General features: G+C 45.0%; 1 protein-coding gene across 1 annotated transcript in view; it reads right to left on the minus strand.

The window, feature by feature from the left end:
- Positions 1-18,862, minus strand: part of INPP5A (inositol polyphosphate-5-phosphatase A) — a 524,295-nt gene that overhangs the window by 389,139 nt on the left and 116,294 nt on the right. Inside the window, exon 2 of the mRNA XM_029060884.2 lies at positions 8,615-8,656. Within this exon, the coding sequence (XP_028916717.1) occupies positions 8,615-8,656 (42 nt within the window). The remainder of the gene's footprint in view (positions 1-8,614; positions 8,657-18,862) is intronic.

Below are 18,862 nucleotides of genomic sequence, written 5' to 3' on the forward strand. Positions count from 1 at the left end.
CTATGTGCAGAGCACTGTTCTAAGCACTGAGGTAGATACAGGGTAATCAGGTTGTCCCACGTGAGGCTCACAGTTTATCCCCATTTTACAGATGAGGTAACTGAGGCACAGAGAAGTGAAGTGACTTGCCCACAGTCACAGAGCTGAGAAGTGGCAGAGCCGGGAGTCGAGCCCATGACCTCTGACTCTGAAGCCCAGGCTCTTTCCATTGAGCCACGCTGCTTCCACAATAACAATAACTGTGGCATTAAGGACTGCCTTTTTGCCAGGCACTGTACTAAGTACTGTGGAGATACAAGATAGGTTAGACACATGGGGCTCACAGTTTTCTTCCCCATTTTACAGAGGAGGTAACTGAATCCCAGAGAAGGTTTTTTTTGTTGCTTTTAACGGCCTTTGTTAAGGGCTTACTATGCGCCAAGTACTTTTCTAAGTGCTGGAAGTGAAGTGACTTGGCCAAGGTCACACAGAAGGCAAGTGGTGGAGCTGGGAAGAGAACTCAGGTCGTTCTGACTTCTAGCCACTCTCTAGCCACTAGGCCACAATGCTTTAAAAGCTGTCAAATGAGTCCCTTGAGAGAGAGGGACTGTCCAACCTTGTATTTACCCCAGCGCTTAGAACAGCCCTGGACACATAGTAACCACTTAACAACTTGAGAAGCAGCGTGGCTCAGTGGAAAGAGCACGGGCTTTGGAGTCAGGGCTCATGAGTTCGAATCCCAGCTCTGCCACTTGTTGGCTGTGTGACTGTGGGCAAGTCACTTAACTTCTCTGTGCCTCAGTTCCCTCATCTGTAAAATGGGGATTAAGACTGTGAGCCCCACGTGGGACAACCTGATTCCCCTCTGTCTACCCCAGCGTTTAGAACAGTGCTCGGCACATAGTAAGCGCTTAACAAATACCAACATTATTATTATTATTATTAACAACAGAAGCAGCATGGTGCAGTGGAGAGAGCACGGGCCTGGGAGTCAGAAGGTCATGGGTTCTAATCCCAGCTCTGCCACTTGTCTGCTGTGTGACCTTGGGCAAGTCACTTCTCTGCATCTCAGTTACCACATCTGTAAAATGGGGATTGAAACTGTGAGCCACACGTGGGACAAGGACTGTCCCACCCAATTTGCTTGTATCCACTCTAGCACTGAGTATGGTGCCTGGCATACAGTAAGCACTAAACAAATACCATTATTATTATTATTAAATACCACTATTATTATCATTTTTATGAATAAGAATCGCCAGCTGGAGAAACACCAGTGGTTCACAAAGAGTCACGAGCGGGCCTGCTCCCTGGACCGGAGGAGAACCCCCAACTTCTGTTCAACTTGGAGACCCTCCCCATTGCTACTGTGTAAGAGGTGACCCTCTGTACTGCCTCAGCATTGGGCTAAATGGTGCTCTACCCCCACCAAAAACACACCTGATTCAAACACAGGAAGAGGGATGGCTAAAAAGTCCAGAGCTAAACTTTCGGAATGTCTTTTTTAATATACATATATATATATACGGTCTTTATGTATACATATATATATATACGGTCTTTAAGAGACTAGTATGTGCCAAGACGTGTACTCAGCACTGGAGTAGATACAAGGCAATTCATTCAATAGTATTTATTGAGCGCTTACTATGTGCAGAGCACTGTACTAAGCGCTTGGAATGAACAAGTCGGCAACAGATAGAGACAGTCCGTGCCGTTTGACGGGCTTACAGTCTAATCGGGGGAGACGGACAGACGAGAACAATGGCAATAAATAGAGTCGAGGGGAAGAATATCTCATAAAAACAATGGCAACTAAATAGACACATTTCATTAACAAAATTAGGGTAATGAAAATATATGCAGTTGAGCAGACGAGTACAGTGCTGAGGGGATGGCAAGGGAGAGGGGGAGGAGCAGAGGGAAATGGGGGGAAAAGAGGGTTAAGCTCCGGAGAGGTGAAGGGGGGGTGGTAGAGGAAGTAGAGGGAGAAAGGCAATAACACCGACACAGTCCATGTCCCACATGGAGCTCACAGTTTTAATACTCATTTCACAGATGAGGTAACTGAGGCACAGAGATACGAAGTGACTTAACCAAGGTCACCCAGAAAACAAGTGGCAGGGCCGGGATTAGAACCCAGGTCCTTCAGATTCCCAGGCCCGGGCTCTTTCCACTGGGCCATGCCGTTCTGGGGTCCTAACCGACAGTGACGATGGTCTGAGCACACGGCCACACCCTTTTCCACGGGGTCCTCCAGATCGGGGTCTCACCAGGAGGTGGGTCCAGATGACCCACCCCAAATTCCGAAGGAGAATCAGTCCCTTTCAGGGTGATTTCCACGGCTCCTTCCTCTCTCTGAGGTGAGGGGTGGAAGACGAAAGGGGACAGAGAGCGACGCACAAAGCCACAACCACAGCAAACGACTCCGTGACAGTCACCGATTCCACCTTAACCCTCCGTCACCTACGGCGGCCTGGCTTCGGTCTGCCGCTTCTTCCCCACTGCTTTCAAACACCCTCATGTCTCCCCTGTCCTAAAAATAACCTCCCTTGACCCCACGGCTCCCTCTGGATATCATCCCATACTTCAAACTTCTTGGGTGAGTTGTTTACAATGCTGCCTCCACTTCTTCTCTTCCAATCCACTCCTTGAGCCCCTCTAATCTTGCTTTTGCCCCCTTAGTTCTACAGAAACTGCCCTTTCAGAGGTCACCAATGATCTCCTTTCTTGCCAAATCTAACAACCTGTACTCCACTCTGATCCTCCTCGACCTCTCAGCTGCCTTCAACACAGCTGACCACCCCAATCTCCTGGAAACATTATCCAACTTCGGCTACCCTGACACTGTCCTCTCTTGGTTTCCCTCCTACCTCTCTGGCCACTCATTCTCAGTCTCTTTTGTGGGCTCCTCTGCCTCCCACCCCCTAACTCTGGGGGTCCTTCAAGGTTCAGTTTTGAGCCCCCTCTATTCTCCATCTACACTCCCTTGGAGAACTCATTCGCTCCCTTAGCTTCAACTACAATCTTTTTGCCCCATTCTCTCTCTTCCTCTGCAGTCTCGCATTTCCTCCTGCCTTCAAGACATCTCTCCTTGGATGCCCTGCCATCACCTCAAATTTAACATGTCCAAAATAGAACTCATCTTCCCACCCAAACCCTGTTCTTCCCCTGACTTTTCTCACTGTAGACAGCACCACCAACCTGTCTCACAAGCATATAACCTAAGGCGTTATCCTCGACTCATTTTTCTCAATCAACCCCCATATTCAATCTGTCACCAAATCCTGCCGCTAAAATTGCTAAAATCCACCATTTCCTCTTCATTGAAATTGCTACTACACTAATCAAAGCACTTAACCTATTCTGCTTTGTTGACTGTATCAGCCTCCTTGCTGACCTCCATGACTCCTGCCTCTCCCCACTCCAGTCTATTCTTCACTCTGCTGCCCAGATCATTTTCCTATAAAAAAAACTCAGGCCATATCTCCCCTCTCCTCAAGAACCTCCAGTGGTTGCCTTTTCACCCCCGCTTCAAACAGAAAGTCTTCACCGTCGACTTTAAAGCAGTCAATCACTTTATCCTCACCTCCTGGATTTCCTACTATGACCCAGGCTGCACACTTTGCTCCTCTAAAGCTAACCTTCTCATTGTACCTCGATCTCGTCTCTCTCACTGCCAACTTCTCAACAATTTCCTGCCTCTGGCCTGGAACACCCTCCTCTCTTCTATCTGAGAGACAGTCACTCTCCTCATCTTCAACGTCTTATTTAATAATAATAATAATGATGGTATTTAAGTGCTTAGTATGTGCCAACCACTGGTCTAAGCACTGCGGTAGATATGAGGTAATCAGATTTTCCCATGTGGGGCTCACAGTCTTAATCCCCATTTTACAGAAGAGGTCGCTGAGGCCCAGAGAAGTTAAGTGACTTGCCCAAAGTCACACAGCTGACAATTGGCGGCGCCGGGATTAGAGCCCATGACCTCTGACTCCCAAGCCCATGCTCATTCCACTAAGCCACACTGCTTCTCCACTAAGCCACGAACCACATCTTCTCCCAGAGACCTTCTCCGACTAAGTCCTCGTTTCCTCTTCTCCCACGTCCTTCTGAGTCACCCTTGCACTTGGATTTGCTCACCACCCTCAGCCCCATAGTATTTATGGACATAACGAAGTCGGAGGGTTCTAATCCCGACTCTGCCACTTATCAGCTGTGGGGCTTTGGGAAAGTCACTTAACTTCTCTGTGCCTCAGTTCCCTCATCTGTAACATGGGGACTAAGTCTGTGAGCCCCACGTCAACAACCAGATTTCCTTGTATCTACCCCCAACACTTAGAACAGTGCTGGGCACATAGTAAATGCTTAACAAATACCCACATCATTATTATTATAATGAGACAATTACTCTCCCTGCTTTCAAAATCTTACTGAAGGCATACCTCCTCCAAGAGGCCTTCCCAGACTAAGCTCCACTTTTCCTCATTTCCCACTCCCTTCTGCATCACTCTCACTCCCTTTGCTCTTCGCCCCGCCCCACAGCACATATATATATATCTGTAATCTCATTCATTAATATTGATGTGTTTACTTATATTGATGTCTGTCTCCCCTCTCTACACTGTGAGCTCATTGTGAGCAGGGATTGTCTCTCTTTATTGCTGTATTGTACTTTCCCAAGTGCTTAGTATGGTGCTCTACAAACAGTAAGCACTCAATAAATATGAATGAATGAACCTTAATGTATTTATTTTTATTGATATCTGTCTCCCTCTCTAGACTGCAAGCTCGTTGTGGGCATGGAAAGTGTCTACCAACTCTGTTATATTGTACTTTCCCAAGGACTTAATACAGTGCTCTTCACATAGTATATGCTCAATAAATATGACTGATTGATCGAATGACTTTTGTCATTCAAACCCACCACGAGCACCAAAATAACTAAGGAATTGCATCATGTCTATACAGCCCAACCAATTAACAGTATCTTTTGAGTCCCTACTCCTTGCAGAGCACTGTCCTGAGACCTTGGGCGAGTAAAGAAGCATCATGGCTCAGTAGATAGAGCCCGGGCTTGGGAGTCAGAGATCATGGGTTCTAATCCCAGCTCTGCCTCTTGCCAGCTTTGTGACTTTGGGCAAGTCACTTAACGTCATCTGTAAAATGGGGATTAAGACTGTGAGCCCCAAGTGGAGCAACCTGATGACCTTGTATCCCCTCCAGAGCTTAGAACAGTGCTTTGCATATAGTAAGCGCTTAACAAATACCACCATTATTATTATTATTGCAATAAAAGTAGCATGATGAGGTGGGAAGAGCCCAAGATTGGGAATCGGCATTCTAATGTATTCTAATCTCATTTCAATCCCTTGCCTGCTGGATGACCTTGGGCAAGCCACCTAATTTCTCTGGGCCTCATTTTCCTCATCTGCAAAATGGAAATTGACTATGTATTCTCCCTCCCCCTTAGAGTGTGAGACAGGTACTGGGTTTGATCTGTCTGTACTGAATCTACCTCAACACACTGCTCAGTTCTTGGCATGTAGTAAATGCACAGCAGATGCTACACTTATCATTAGAATTAGTTACCATCGAAGAAGGGCCGAGTCCTATGCTCAAGGGCCTTTACCCCCTAGCCCATTTTCTCCAACGGTGGCCACATCCCAACGGGTTGGACCACACTGTGGTCAACAGGCCAGCAGTCCCTCTGTCTCCCTCTTCCCGACTCCACCCTGACCCGGATCACATCAAAAGCTGCAATGTGTGCCCCCAGTCTGCTGAGGTCTTGGAGGGCTAAAACAGCAAAGGTGACCCTTGGAGGGCTTGGGCCACTCAGGGTTTGGCCTGGAAACCATAAGATCTAATAATAATAAAAATAACAACAATAATGACTGTGGTATTTGTAAGTCCCCTCTCAGGGCCGCACTTGGAGAGTTTCCAGTACTCTATCAGTCTCGACTATAGGAGGGAGAGTGAAGCAGAGGCCTGTCCACTCCATTCCTAGCTTGGCCAGTGGCTAGTGAGTGGAAGGCCATTGGCTACAAGTCAAAACTCCCCTGTGCTGGGCAGCAGCAACATGGGAGAGAGTGGAGGGCAGAGACTCAAATTGACTGTGTGGAAGGAGGCAATGGTAAACCACTTACGGATTTTTACCATGAAAACTCTGTGGAAGCACTACCAGAACAACTGCAGATGGAGGTGGGGAGTTCTAGTAGAGATGGGTGCATGGTGTTGCAAAGGGTCGGAGACAACTCAACAGCATGAGACCAGACATTTGTTAGGTGCTTATTATGTGCCAAGCACTGTAATAAGCGCTGGCATAGATACAAGATAATTGGGATTGATACAGTCCCGTCCTGCATAATGCTCAGTCTTAATCCCCATTTTACAGATGAGATGACTGAGGTAGAGAGAACTGAAGTGACTTGCCCAAGGTCACATAGCAGACAAGTGATGGCGCCAAGATTAGAACCCAGGACCTTCTGACTCCCAGGACCATGTTCTATCCACTAGACCAAGTTACTTCTTGTAATAATGATAACACTAACACTGTGGCATTTGTTTCTATGTTCCAACCACTGTACTAAGCTGCACTACTCATTATTATAATAACTATTATTATCGTTATTACTCAAGATAATCATGTCAGACACAGTCTCCTGTCCCACCTGAAGTACAAGGTCTAAGTAGGATGATGACAGTATTTGTTAAGCACTTACTATGTTCATTCATTCATTTATTCAATAGTACTTATTGAGCACTTACTATGTGCAGAGCACTGTACTAAGCACTTGGAATGAACAAGTCGGCAACAGATAGAGACAGTCCCTGCTGTTTGACGGGCTTACGGTCTAATCGGGGGAGACGGACAGACAAGAACGATGGCAATAAATAGAGTCGAGGGGAAGAACATCTCGTAAAAACAATGGCAACTAAATAGAATCGAGGCGATATACAATTCATTAACAAAATAAATAGGGTAATGGAAATATATACAGTTGAGCGGACGAGTACGGTGCTGTGGGGATGGGAAGGGAGAGATGGAGGGGCAAAGGGAAAAGGGGAAAAAGAGGGTTTAGCTGCGGAGAGGTAAAGGGGGGGTGGCAGAGGGAGTAGAGGAGCTCAGTCTGGGAAGGCCTCTTGGAGGAGGTGAGTTTTAAGTAGGGTTTTGAAGAGGGGAAGAGAATCAGTTTGGCAGAGGTGAGGAGGGAGGGCGTTCCAGGACCGCGGGAGGACATGGCCCAGGGGTCGACGGCGGGATAGGTGAGACCAAGGGACGGTGAGGGGGTAGATACAAGGTAATCAGGTTGTCCCACGTGGACTCACAGTCTTAATCTCCATTTTACAGATGAGGTAACTGAGGCACAGAGAAGTTAAGTGACTTGCCCAAAGTCACGCATCTGACAAGTGGCAGAGCTGGGATTAAAACCCAAGATCTCTGACTCCCAAGCCCGGGCTCTTAGGAGGGAGAGCAGTTATTGAATCCCCATTTTACAGTTGATGAATCTGAGGCACAGTGAAATCACGTGACTTGCCCAGGATCACACAACAGGCAAGTGGTACAACTAGAATTGGAATGCAGATCCTTTGACTCCCAGGCTTGTTCTCTTTCCACTAGACCACACTCCTCCTCTGAGCTTTTTCTTAATAATAATAATGATGGTATTTGTTAAGCACTTACCAAGTGCCACTGCAAATCCCAAGTCCCTAGAAAGGACCTGACTCTCCCAGTAGATAAGAATAATAAGAATAATAATAATGTTGGTATTTGTTAAGTGCTTACTATGTGCAGAGCACTGTTCTAAGCACTGGGGTATATACAGGGTAATCAGGTTGTCCCACTTGAGGCTCAGTCTTAATCCCTATTTTACTGATGAGGTAACTGAGGCAAAGAGAAATAAAGTGACTTGCCCACAGTCACACAGCTGACAAGTGGCAGAGCCGGCATTCAAATCCATGACTTCCGACTCCCAAGCCCGGGCTCTTTCCACCGAGCCATGCTGCTTTATAAGCTCTTTGAGGGCACTGAGCATTTCTACTCTTCTTTTTTAATGGTATTTATTAGGTGCTTACTATGTGTCAGGCACTGTACTATACACTGGGGTAGAAACAAGATAATCAGGTTGGACACAGTTTATGTCCCACATGAGTCTGACAAATGAGGTAATGGAGGCACAAATAAGTTAACTGACATGCACAAGGTCTCAAAGCAGGCAACTGGCAGAGTCAGAATTAGAACCCAGTTCCTCTGACTCCCAGGCCCGTGTTCTTTCCACTACCCCACACTGCTTCTCATGGTCTACAATACCATCGTTCTATACTGTACTTTCCCAAGTGCTTCACAGAATACATTGTACCTATGAGAGCTCAGACTGACTGAGATGATGACTTTTTTTAAAGAGAATTTGTTAAGCGCTTAATATGTGCCACGCACTGTACTAAGCACTGGAGCAGATACAAAGTAATCAGTTTGGTCACGGTCCCCTGTCTATGACCTTGGGTAAGACTGGTCATCTCCGAGTCCCTTCTCTCTTGTCCTGTGGCAGAAACTGCATTACTACAACCAGAAGCTAGAAGGATATGCTGGAGCAGAGCGAGGTGGGAGAAGGAAAAGTTAAAAATAATTTCTTACCTGGTAAAACTCGCGAAGCCAGTTCTTCTGTAAATTTTCTGGCTGAAAAATAAAAATGAAAGACAGTTAGATTGCAGTAAGAGACTTTGTAAAACAGTTCTGGTCTGAGAACTGATATTAGTAACTTTTTTATGGTATTTTCCAAGCGCTTGCTCTGTGACAGGCATTGTACTAAACCCTGAGGTTTATAAAAGCTAATCGGGTTGGACACAGTCCATGTCCCTCATGAGGCTCACAGTCTTAATCCCCATTTTACAGATGAGGTGACTGAGACCCAGGGAAGTGAAGTGACATGCCCAAGGTCATACAGCAGATAAGTGGTGGAGATGGGATTAGGAGCCACATCCTCCAACTCCCAGGCCCATGCTCTTGCCACTTAGACCGTACTGTTTCTCTGAAATAGGCAAGGAAAGGCGTCACCTGGATTTAAACCGAATATGAACATTATTATGGTTTCTTCAGGAGGTTATATATGTATGGATATATTTCTACCACATACGCATAGATGCATATAAACATATATATCACACGGACATAGATGGATATATACAAATTTATAGATATATATGCATATATATATATATATCATATACATGAATAATAATTATAATGACAGTTGTTAAGTGCTTACTATGTGCCAGATACTGTACTAAGTGCTGGGGTGGATACAAGCAAATTGGATTGGACACAGTCCCTGTACTACCTGGGCTACATAGAACGCACAGCCATAGATGAATATACGCAAATACGTCTATTTCTATCATATTCATGGATGAATATACACATATGTACAAAGGGGGAATGAGGCGGGGGGAGGCGGGGAGAGGGAGAAGGAGCTGGAGAGGGAGAGGATGGGAGGAAATTATCTGAGGAAGAGAAAAGTGCTAAAACTTCCGACAGTTCTGTACTACACCCTGGAAATTTCACAAGTATCAACTGCCATGAAGCCACTCAGATATTTGGCTCTGAACACCCCACCGGCAACCACATGGCGCTACACTATGGATGATGCCGAGCAGGCCTGATTCATTAGCCAGAGTCCTCACACACATCACCGTCAAGTCCTCAAGAGGGATGGGGAGGTTAACGGGGGGGGGGGGGGGTACCCCAAGGGGAGCTGAACCTCTAGCCTTGCTCAGTCCCAATCTCGGGTGAGTCCCGAGGGTTTCCATCCCGGCCTGAGGGGACCCAAGATGGCAACTTGGTGGCCCGTTGCTCTTCCATGGCCGCCTCCTCCCGGGCCACTAAAGCCCCGCCCTCTTTCCACTCCCGCACTTAAAATGGAAAGTTGGCACTAGGCTTCCATATATTATTGTCATACCGATAGCTGGGTTTTTCCAAGAACTCATGCATCATCTACATTTTGAACCTTAAGTAAACAGGCCAAAGGAAAGCCTTTTGCATAGGGGATTGTGACTTCAAACTGCGTACGTAGAATGTTTCTACTTTACCCTTTATAGAGCTGGAAGCAAAAATTCCAACTAAATGTTTATAGAAGTCTCTCCCTCCCAACCCCTTTTCGCTCCCTTCTTCTGTCCCTCCTTTTCTCCCCTTGAAGGGGAATTTAACTATCCCATCTCCTCTCACTCCCCTGCCAGTTGCAAGATGTTCTTTGATGTAAGTCCTGATACCATAGCCCCTGGGTTCCTGATAATATTGATTTCCCGTCCTGTCCTCCCCACAATTATTTTCCTTCCTAAATCTCTGAAGTGACTTCATGTAACCTCTGTCATTATGCAACCTCGGCTTCACTGACACTGTCCTCTCCTGGTTCTCCCCCTATCTCTCTAGCCGCTCATTCTAAATCTCTTTAGCGGGTTCCCACCCACTAACTGTGTGGGTGCCTCAAGGTCCAGTTCTGGGCCCCTTTCTATTCTCCATCTGCACCCATCCCTTGGAGAACTCATTCACTCCCATGGCTTCAACTCCCACTTCTTTGTGGTGATTCCCCCATCTCCATCTCCAGCCCTGATCTCTCTCCCTCTCTGCAGTCTTGCGTTTCCTCCTGCCTTCAAGACATCTCTATTTGGATGTCCTCACATCACCTCAAACTTAAATATCCAAAACAGAACTTCTTACTAAGCCCTCTTTTCTTCTTCTCCCACTCCCTTCTGTGTCACCCTGACTTGCTCATTCATTTATTCATCTCCCCCTCCAAGCCCCAGAACACTTGTGTACATATCTGTCATTTTATTCTTTCATATTAATGTCTATCCCCTTCTAGAAAGTAAGCTCACTGTGGGCCGAGAAAGTGTCTGATTGATTGTTATACTGTACTCTCTCAAGTGCTTAGTACAGTGCCCTGCACACAGTAAATGCTCAATACCACTGATGAAGATACAACAGACATGATCCCTACCCACAAAGAGTTTACAAGTTACAGGGGGAGATGGACATTAAAATACATTAGGGAAATAAAGTCTAAGATATTTCCCTAAGTGTTGTGGGTCTAAGGTGAGTAGGAAAGTGTTTAAGTTCACAGTCATTTTAGAGGGGAGGGCAAAGAGGAGAAACAGAGCATAGTCTGGGGAGGGCCCAGCCACAAACACATACACACAAACACAAACATACAGAGATCTACACATAAACACACATCTATTTGTTTGTCCTTCACTCATTTCTGCATTGCCAACACCTTGCAGCTCCTACAAGATGGCCTAGAAATCGTTACACTTAAACTTTGAAATATAACTTCTACTGCAACCCAGCCCACACATGTCGTTCCTCTAGTGCTAACCTTCTCACCGTACCTCAATCCCATCTACCTCCCATAGTAAAGTGTCTGGCTTATAGTAGGCTCTAGACTGTACGCACTCCTCCTCTAAACGGTAAACTCACTGTGGGCAGGGAACATGTCTACCAACTCTGTTGTACTGTCGTCTCCCAAGAGCTTAGTACAGTGCCCTGCCCACAAAAAGAACTCAATAAATACAACTGATGACAGCATTGATCGAATACCATTAAAAACAATTAGATCTCTCTGAAGATAAGACAATTAAGGGTGACAGCCTAATGAGTCACTCATTCAGTCGCACTTATTTATTGAGCTCATGAGTGCAGAGCACTGTACTAAGCACTTGGGAGAGCACAAAAGAACAATAAACAGACATATCCCCTGCCCACAATGAGCTTACAATCTGGGGGGAGAGAGGGCTTAAAAGGCACCATGTTATCCAACAGTACTGTTCCAAGCTGCTGTTCTCTGTCATCCTTGAAGATTTACCCCAGGCCATCCCCTGACCCATCCCCTGGCTCCAACTCCAGCCCTCTTTGAGGGAAGACTGCTTCTCTGGTCTCTCTCTCCCATTCATGGTGATTGGCCTGTGGCCTTACATTGAATGTGTCTGTTTATTGTCATATTGTACTGTTCTAAGCCTTTAGTACAGTCCTCTGCACACAGTAGGGTTCAAACAGAACTGAGTGAAATGTTCAGGATGACTCTATATAGATAATAATTATTATTATGGCATTGGTTAAGCACTTACTATGTGCATGGTATTAAATGCTGGGGTGAGTACAAGCATATCAGGTTGGACACAGTCCCTGTTTCACATGGGGCTGACAACTTTAGTCCCCAGTTTACAGATGAGGTAAATGAGGCGCAGAGAAGAGAAGCGACTTGCCTAAGGCCACACAGCAGACAAGTGGCAGAGCCAGGTTTAGAACTAATGACCATCTGACTCCAAGGCCAGTGCTCTAACCACTATGTCATACTGTTTTCCCTAAATAAATACAAGATAATTGGATCAGACATAATCTCTGTCCCATGCAGGACTCCAAGACTACATTCTTTGGCCAGAACTGGAACTAGCATCAATCCTCCCATTGATGGTATTTACTGAGCGCTTACTGTATGAGAACCACTGGACTAAGTGTTTGGGGGAATACGAGACAATAGGGATGGTACGTCTTCATTCATTCATTCAATTGTATTTATTGGGCACTTACTATTCTTATAGCACTGTTCTAAGCGCTTGGGAGAGTACAAAAGAACAACAAACAATCCAGATAGGGATTGTCTATATTTGTTGCCAAAATGTACTTTTTAAGTGTTTAGTACAGTATTTTGCACACAGCACTCAATAAATATGAATAGATGAATTCCCTACCCACAATGAGTTTACAGTCTAGCAGAGCTGACTTCCCACTCAATCCAGCAGAAACCTCCCTGTAAAGTCGGAATACCTAGTTAAGCTTAACTAGTCAGAATAAAAGTTAAGGTTTCCACGTAGTTAACTTTTGGCCTAGTCAATCAATCACATTTATTGAATGTTTATTGTGTGCAGAGTACTGTATTACGCCCTTTGGAGAGAACAATACAACAGAATTGGCCGACATGTTTCCTGTTCACAACAGGACTAATGTCTTCTTTCGTTTGAAGATAACCAGAAAGAGCACAGTTTTTCACTCTAAACTATAAAGAGTAATAGTTACACTCCACACCCCCAGATCGAGAGCTCATTGAGGGTAGGGAATGAGTCTACCAACTCTGTACTACTGTACTCTTCCCAACCCTTAGTACAGTGCTCTGCACACAGTAAGCGCTCAATAAATATAACTGACTGATCAATTGACTCCAAGGCACGACTTTCAATAATGCTCAGGAGCTGGAGAGAAAAGAGGCCAGCTAGTTATTCAATTTCCAATTCTGTCCAAGTTCCCGGCTTTTAGCAGCTCAAAGGAACTCTGGGCCCAGCTGTATTTAGCCTTTTCTTTAAAAATGACTTTTAATCTTTTCCTCTAGACTATAAGCTTGTTGTGGGCAGGGACTGTGTCTACCAACTCTGTTCTACTGTACTCTCCCAAATGCTTAGTACAGTGTTCTGCACAAAGTAAGTATTCAATAAACACCATTGATGAGGATAAAACAGTACTATGAATGAGGCAATTTGGGCACTTGCACATCCTAAATGGCCCCATTAGCAGCTTCTTGACTTGAAGTTGTAAGTAGGGAATGTGTCTACCAATTCTGTTGCATTGTACCCTCCCAAGCGCTTAGTACAGTGCTCTGCAGATGGTAAGCACTCAATACCACTGATTTATTTCTTGATGCTGTGCTATCTCTTTGACAATCAAGGAGATTGTGATTCAGTTAGTTATTCAGCAGTGCTGGTGATTCGGCAGTTATCTACACCCCATCTCATCAACTGTACCCAGAAATCCCTTCCACTGCACATTTAATTGTTCACTCTGATTATTCTACTTGCAAATATTTTTTATGTCTATAATAATAACGGTGGCATTTGTTATGCACTTCCTATGTGCCAGGCACTGTACTAAGCACTGGGGTGGATACAAGCAAATCAGGTTGGATGCAGTCCCTGTCCCATGTTGGGCTCACAGTCTCGATTCTCATTTTACAGATGAGGTAACTGAGGCCCAGAGAAGTGAAATGACTTCTCCAAGGTCCCAAAGCAGACAAGTGGCGGAACCGGGTTTAGAACCCATGACCTTCTGTCTCCTCGAGGTGCTGAGGATATAAGCCCTTAGGGAATGTGCAGGGAATGTGTCTATGGCTATATTGTACTCTCCTAGCTCTTAGTGCAGTGCTCTGCACAGAGTAAGTGCTCAATAAATATGATTGGCAGACTTCTTGTGGGAAGGGAATGAGTTTTGGGCTCCTACCTTTCTTTCAAAGCCCTTAGTATGCCAGAAGGCATTCAATAAATACTGTTTACAGCTGCTAGAGAAGCAAGCAAGGCACAGTGGATAGAGCACAGGGGTCATGGGTTCTAATCCTGGCTACATCACTTGTCTTCTGCGTGGCCTTGGGCAAGTCACTTCACTTCTCTGTGCCTCAGTTTCCTCATCTATAAAATGGGGATTGAGCCCCATGTGAGACAGGGATTGTGTCTGACCCGATATGCCTTATATCCACCCCAGAGCCTAGTACAGTGCCTGACACACAGTAAGCTTTTAACAAATACCACTGTTATTAGTTCTAAAATAGATCAAGGAGCCCCAAGCAAACCTCAGAAATTATTTCAATCCAGCAAATTGTCCCTTGTCAGTAAGAAATGTGGAACAGATCAGTGGAAGCAGGCCTGGTTGGGACCATTAAACAGAAAAATCCCAGAAGAATTTGAATCTTTTCAGTAGACTGTCCCTAGTTGCCTTCTTTTAGAATTTTACACTAGAGTGGAATAAACTTGCTCTTCCTAAACCAGAAATTCTGAATACTGAAAGTTTCAAAGCTAGTAAGGTTAAAAAAGACCATAAGGGGACCCGCTGTTTTCTAAAAAATATACAATGTTGATCAACCAAAATTACATATTTGTTTAGAGAACATTTTTGCATTACATCTCCATGGCACCCAAGAATATCCAAAACTTTAAATAGTCCCAAAGGAAAACAAGTTAAAAATGCAGTGACAAAAGAAAAATATTTATTTCCAAAAAGGTTCCACCTCGCTCTCTATAAAATGAGAGGATTCATTCTGATCTTAAAAAAAAATACTCAAATAGTAGGCTATTAAAAGTAAAATGCTTGAATTTTACAGCTCAGGTTTCATTTCTCAATAATAATAATAATGATTGTGGTATTTTTTAAGCGCTTACTAGGTGCCAGGCACTGTACTAAATGCTGGGATGGATACAAGCAATTTGGGTTGGACAGAGTCCCTGTCCCACATAGGGTACACAGCCATTCATTCATTCAATCGTATTTAAGAGAAGAAGCGTGGCTCAGTGGAAAGAGCCCGGGCTTTGGAGTCAGAGGTCATGAGTTCAAATCCCGGCTTTGCCACTTGTCAGCTGTGTGACTGTGGGCAAGTCACTTCACTTCTCTGGGCCTCAGTTCCCTCATCTGTAAAATGGGGATTAAGACTGTGTGCCCCACGTGGGACAACCTGATTCCCCTGTGTGTCTACCCCAGCGCTTAGAACAGTGCTCTGCACATAGTAAGCGCTTAACAAATACCAGCATTATTATTATTATTTATTGAGCACTTACAGTGTGCAGAGCACTGTATTAAGCACCTGAAATGTACAATTCAGGCAACAATAGGGACAATCCCTACCCAACAACGGGCTCACAGTCTAGAAGACGGGTTCAGTCCCAATCCCAATTTGACAGACGAGGACACTGAGGTCCAGTGAAGTGACTTTCGCAAGGTCACAGAGCAGACAAGTGGCAGAACTGGGATTAGAACCCAGGTCTTTCTGACCACCAGGGCCAGGTTCTAACTGCTAGGCCATGCAGCTTCTCTAAAGACCCCAGCAAGAGGCCAGAACTGTAGGTCACAATTCCCCACCTTCAAAGCCTTATATACATATCCAGAATTTATTAATTTATTTATATTAACATCTGTCTCCCCCTCTAGACTGTAAGCTCACTGTGGGCAGGGGATGTTTCTGTTTATTGTTCTCTCCCAAGTGGTCTAGCACTACTTTGGTCACCCCGCTCTAGGAAGTTCCTGGTTGAAGCCCTTTTTTCCCGGGCTCATTCTCCCTTCTTTGTCATCTGTGCACTTCAATATGTGACCTCTGGGTGCTTGATATTCTCCCCACCCCCAACCCCACAGCACTTACGTACATATCCCTCCTCTCCTCTTCTCCCAGCACAGGCTTGAGAGTGAGAGGACATGGGTTCTAATCCCGGGTCTGCCATTTATCTGCTAGGTGACCTTGGGCAAGTCACTTAACTTCTCTGTGACTCAATTACCTAGTCTGTAAAATGGGGATAAAAAGTGTGAGCTCCACATGGGACAACCTGATTACACTGTTTCTACCCCAGTGCTCGTTGCTGGGTAGGGATTGTCTCTATTTGTTGCTGACCTGTACTTTCCAAGTGCTTAATACAGTGCTCTGCACACAGGAAGTGCTCAATAAATACAACTGAATAAATGAATGTTTGGCACATAGTAAGTGCTTAACAAATACCATAATTATTATTATTTTTATTCTGCATCGCCCTAACTTGCTCCCTTCATTCACCCTCCCTCCCATGCCCACAGCACTTACGTAAACATCTATTTATTTATTTATTTTGTTACGTATACTGATGTCTATCTCCCCCTCTAAGCTTTGAGCTCACTGAGGACAGGGAATGTGTCTTGTTGGTTGTTATGTTGTACTCTCCCAAGCACTCAGTGCAGTGCTTTGGATACAGTAAGCGCTCAATAAATGATTGAATGAAAGAATGAATATCTTTAAATTATATATTATAAATGACATTCATAATAATGTCTGTCTCCCTCTCTAGACTGTAAGTTCGTAATAGGCAGGGAATGTGTCTGCTACTTCTGTTGTACTGTACTCTCCCAAGCACAGAGTACAGTGCTCTGCACTATAGTAAGCACTAAACAAATATGATTGATTGACTGGTCTACACACAGTAAGTGCTCAATAAATATGATTGATTGATTGATTGATTGATCTCTAGGATGAATGCAACCCAGCCATTAAACTAAGCCATGCTGGTCTGCCCCTAAACAAAATCAACCTGAACTTAAAGGGAACTGGGCAGCTGAATTCTTCCAAAGCCCATAAAGTCAGTCCCTTATGCCTTCTTTCTTCAGTTTTCACACAAATGTGGGTACCTAATGAGCTTTGAGGTGCCTTCCTTCCCACTGGACCACTGGTGACCTATGCTAATAGGTGCTTACTGTGTGGTACATGCTGAGCCATGTACAAGCTTAGGAGATCAGACACAATACCTCCAGTCCCACAAGGGGCTCACCCTCTATCTTTTCTCCCCACTTTATGGATGAAGAGGTTCCGAGAGGTTAAGTAGCATGGCCTAGTGGAAAGATCACGAACCTAGGAGTCAGAGGACCTGGGTTCTAATCCCGGCTCTGCCGCTTACTTGCTGTGTGACCTTGGGCAAATCACTTCACTTCTCTGAGCCTCAGTTCCCTCATCTGCCAAAATAGGGGTCCTCCTTCATATTTAGACTGTGAGCCCCACGTGGGAGCTGATAGGTATCTATCCCATAGCTTAGTACAATGCTCGGCACATAGCCGGTGCTTAACATAGACTGTAAGCCTGCTGTGGGCAGGGAATATCTCTATTGCTGAATTGTACTTTCCAAGTACTTAGTACAGTGCTCTGCACATAGTAAATGCTCAATAAATATGATTGAATGAATTGAATGAAATACTATTAGTAGCTGTAGTAGAATTCATTCATTCAGTCAGTCATATTTATTGAGTGCTTACTGTGTGCTAAACATTGTACTAAGAGTTTGGGAGAGTACAATATAATCTTAATCCTCAAGGACCACTCAGCTGCCTTCAACACTCTAGACCATCCCCTTCTCCTAGATATGTTATCCAAACTTGGCTTCACTGACATTGTCCTCTCTTGGTTCTCTTCTTACCTCTCTGGCCTCCCATTCTCAGTCTCCTTCACGGGCTCCTCCTATGCCTCCCATTTCCTAATTGTGGGGGTCCCTCAAGGTTCACTCTGGATCCCCTTCTATTCTCCATCTAGATTCACTTCCTTGGAGAACTCACTCAGTCCCATGGCTTCAACTATCACCTCTATGAGGATTATCCCCCAAATCTACATGTCCAGCCCTGATCTCTCTTCCTCTGCAGTTTCGCATTTCCTATTCTGGCCTTCAAGACAGCGCTAATGGATGTCCTCCTGTCACCTCAAACTTAACATGTCCAAAACAGAGCTCCTTATCTTTCCACCCACTCCCTGTCCTCCCCTTCACTTTGCATCACTGTAGATAGCACCATCATCCTTCCTGTCTCACAAATCCATAACCTTTGCATTATCACTGACTCCTCTCTTTCAATCCATTTATTTAATCCATCACTAAATCCTGTCAATTCCACCTTCACAACATCGCCAGAATCTGCCCTTCCCTCTCCCCCAAACTGTTACCATATTAATATGATCACTTATTTTCTCCTACCTTGATTACTGTGCCAGCCTCCTTGCTGACCTCTCGGCCTCCTGTCTCTCCCCACTCCAATCCATATTTCACTCTACTAACTGGATCGTTTTTCTACAGAAAACTTTCAGACTATTTTTTCCCACTCCTCAAGAAACTCCAGGGGTTGCCCATCCATCCTTCTCTACATCAAATAGAAACTCCTAACCATTGACTTTAAAGGACTCAATCACCTCGCCCCCTCCTACCTCTCCTCACTACTCTCTTACTACATCCCAGCCCACACACTTTACTCCTCTAATGCTAATCTTTTCAGTATATCTCGATCTCATCTCTCTTGCTGCTGACCTCTTGGCCATGTCCTGCCTCTGGCCTGGAACGCGCTCTCTCCTCATCCCATAGATAA

Source organism: Ornithorhynchus anatinus, chromosome 3 (genome assembly GCF_004115215.2).
Source record: "Ornithorhynchus anatinus isolate Pmale09 chromosome 3, mOrnAna1.pri.v4, whole genome shotgun sequence".
NCBI classification, from domain to species: Eukaryota; Metazoa; Chordata; class Mammalia; order Monotremata; family Ornithorhynchidae; genus Ornithorhynchus; species Ornithorhynchus anatinus.